Source organism: Culex quinquefasciatus, chromosome 3 (genome assembly GCF_015732765.1).
Source record: "Culex quinquefasciatus strain JHB chromosome 3, VPISU_Cqui_1.0_pri_paternal, whole genome shotgun sequence".
Lineage (NCBI taxonomy): Eukaryota > Metazoa > Arthropoda > Insecta > Diptera > Culicidae > Culex > Culex quinquefasciatus.
Genome location: NC_051863.1, coordinates 96749430 through 96751629, shown reverse-complemented (window position 1 = coordinate 96751629; position 2200 = coordinate 96749430). Strand labels below are relative to the sequence as shown.

The following is a 2200-nucleotide window of genomic DNA, read 5'->3' as shown; positions in this document are numbered from 1 at the left end:
CCTTCAGCCGCGAGACTAGCACCGGAATCACGACGATTACCGGCGGGAGTCTTCGTCGGTGGCAGCTCCGTTCAAGGAGCCATAGATTTTCGATCAGCGGCCCACTCGACCGTCAATCAACCGCCACCACCCTTGCAACCGAATGGCCACGACGGCATTGCAGGTCGTGGACTGGACGCCAATGACTATCCTGAGGATCCGCAGCACGATTGCTTCAGCAGCGGTGCTTGGAGTCGTTCAGCAAGATGAGCGGTGGCGGTGTGTCGATTTCAACTGGCGTGCTTAGACTTCCGGTACTTCAGGGCTGTGGATTCGGAGCCGGAGTCGGACTTTTTGGCCTCGCAACTGTATCACTTGGAGATGGTCCAGGTGCAGTCGGTGCCAGCGGAACCAGTGCAGCGGGAGCTTAGGTAAAACAATGCTGCTTTATATTTCTCAACCCGAACTAACACTTCTTTTTTAAGGTCAAATTATGCTGCGCCACCTCCAGAACGTGGGTTGTGGAGTTGCGCCTTGCGACATTTTCCGTTGTTGACAATATGCAGAGCAATTTGGAAGCTGCCGATCAGGACATTAGCAAGCTGCTGCAGGAGGAGCTTGTGGCCTAGGTGTTTACCGATGTGATTGCCCTCAAACCGGACGTCTCCGATCTGGCCCAACACTGCCTGTTGAATGATGGAATCACGGCGATTCGCCGGCCAACCATCGTCATCCGAACGGAGGATCTCACCGAGAAGGACGTCGAAACCGGTACCGGTCTGACATTCTCAACGAAACCGAACGTAATCTGCAGGACGCTCTACACGTCGCACGAACCTCATGCTCGAACTAAGTCTTCTCCCGGGTGGTAGAGCCTTTGAAATGGCTATCTCACAGGCCCTCACCAGCAAGCAGATCCAAAGACCGTACTGTGCCGTCGCCCAAGCCCCCGTCTACGATAGTCGATGATGAATAAGGCCACGAGACTTGTTCTACAAGTTTGACAGAAGCCGATCTGTCCGACATCCGCAACCTCGTCGGTTAGGAAAGATTCGTCGTCGGAATAGAACAACTTGCTGAGGGTCCAGTTTCGGACTCCCGGGACTTCCAACTTCAGTCAGTTCCAACTCGGTGCCTCGCAACTGGACCATCTTGGAGCGCGTATCTTATGGCGTTAAAAGATACGTAAAACAGACATCCTTGAAATTTTCCAAACTAAACTTCTCCCTTTCCAGTTCAAAAAGCCTGCTTCCGAATGAGGAGTTGGCCTTCGCGACGAAGAGTACAAACCAACCATGGAGTACAATCCCCCGGGCGTCAATCAAAACATCACCATTTCGTATAGGGAGTCCCAACCACCCAGAACGGCCCGGTTCTAAAAAAGGTTTGGCGGACAGTCGCCAACCTGTAAGTTCTCGGAACAATGCTGCACGGAACATGCTCGCCGGATGGTAAACGCCCTGAAAGCGCCCTCGGAATGACTGATCAAAAGCTGCACGGACGCGCGTAATATATTCGCTTTAATATATTTGTAACATTTTCTTGATTCAGATCACTTATTGTTTATTTCTTTTCTAACAGGTTCAAGCAATCCGGAATTGCCATGCGGAACGGCAATGGACCTCGAGGTTCCCCCTGCTGGCGACGAAAAAGACCAATCTGGCATTCGGTGGTAGCGGAACCGGTGCTGCAGGAGCGCAGGTACAACAATAATTTTTATTCTTGGAATCTCAAACCACATCTAACATTCCTCCTTTTTAGGCAAAACATTTCGGTCGTCAATTCCAGAAAGAATAAAAACGGCAGTCGGTTCTGGAGTAGGATGACGTGTCCCGCTTTTGCCAATCTGCATAGCATAACGGCGCAGAATCACTTGGGGCGCCCGGTTCAACAGATGGAAGATCTGGAAGCTGCCAACATTAGCGGTACCGGCGAGGTTCACCGAAATCCGCCAACTACGGCAACGCAAAGCTGAACGAATCCGTCGAGAAGACACCACACAAATGCGGTGGTGGCCAACATGAGCCAGCAGCGGCCATACACGGGAAGGTCGGCAAATCATCAATCTGCAGGACCACCATCGTGGCCACGAACAACAATTTAAATGGTGATTTGGGTTTTGAAGCAAAACCTAAAGCAAAACATTACATTTGCTAATCTCAGTGTAATTATTTCTTTTTCTTATCTCTAAACAGGCTGCTTCCGTCCGGAACCGGCGCGC

General features: G+C 51.2%; 1 protein-coding gene across 1 annotated transcript; it reads left to right on the top strand.

Annotated features, from left to right (window-relative positions):
* The first annotated feature begins 914 nt into the window (after window positions 1-914).
* LOC6053224 lies at window positions 915-1994 on the top strand. The gene is made up of 3 exons (XM_038265497.1): window positions 915-1485; window positions 1561-1680; window positions 1741-1994. Exons 1-3 carry the CDS (start codon window positions 1403-1405, stop codon window positions 1952-1954), a joined length of 417 nt encoding a protein of 138 aa, XP_038121425.1. The 5' UTR covers window positions 915-1402; the 3' UTR covers window positions 1955-1994.
* The last annotated feature ends 206 nt before the right edge of the window (window positions 1995-2200 follow it).

Excerpts from the sequence above, each read along its gene's own strand:
- LOC6053224 (XM_038265497.1), top strand. The coding sequence starts at position 1,403 with ATGCTGCACGGAACATGCTCGCCGGATGGTAAACGCCCTGAAAGCGCC. Across the intron at positions 1,486-1,560 it reads CAAAAGCTGCACGGACGCGC|GTTCAAGCAATCCGGAATTG; the intron begins GTAATATATTCG and ends CTTTTCTAACAG. Across the intron at positions 1,681-1,740 it reads CCGGTGCTGCAGGAGCGCAG|GCAAAACATTTCGGTCGTCA; the intron begins GTACAACAATAA and ends CCTCCTTTTTAG.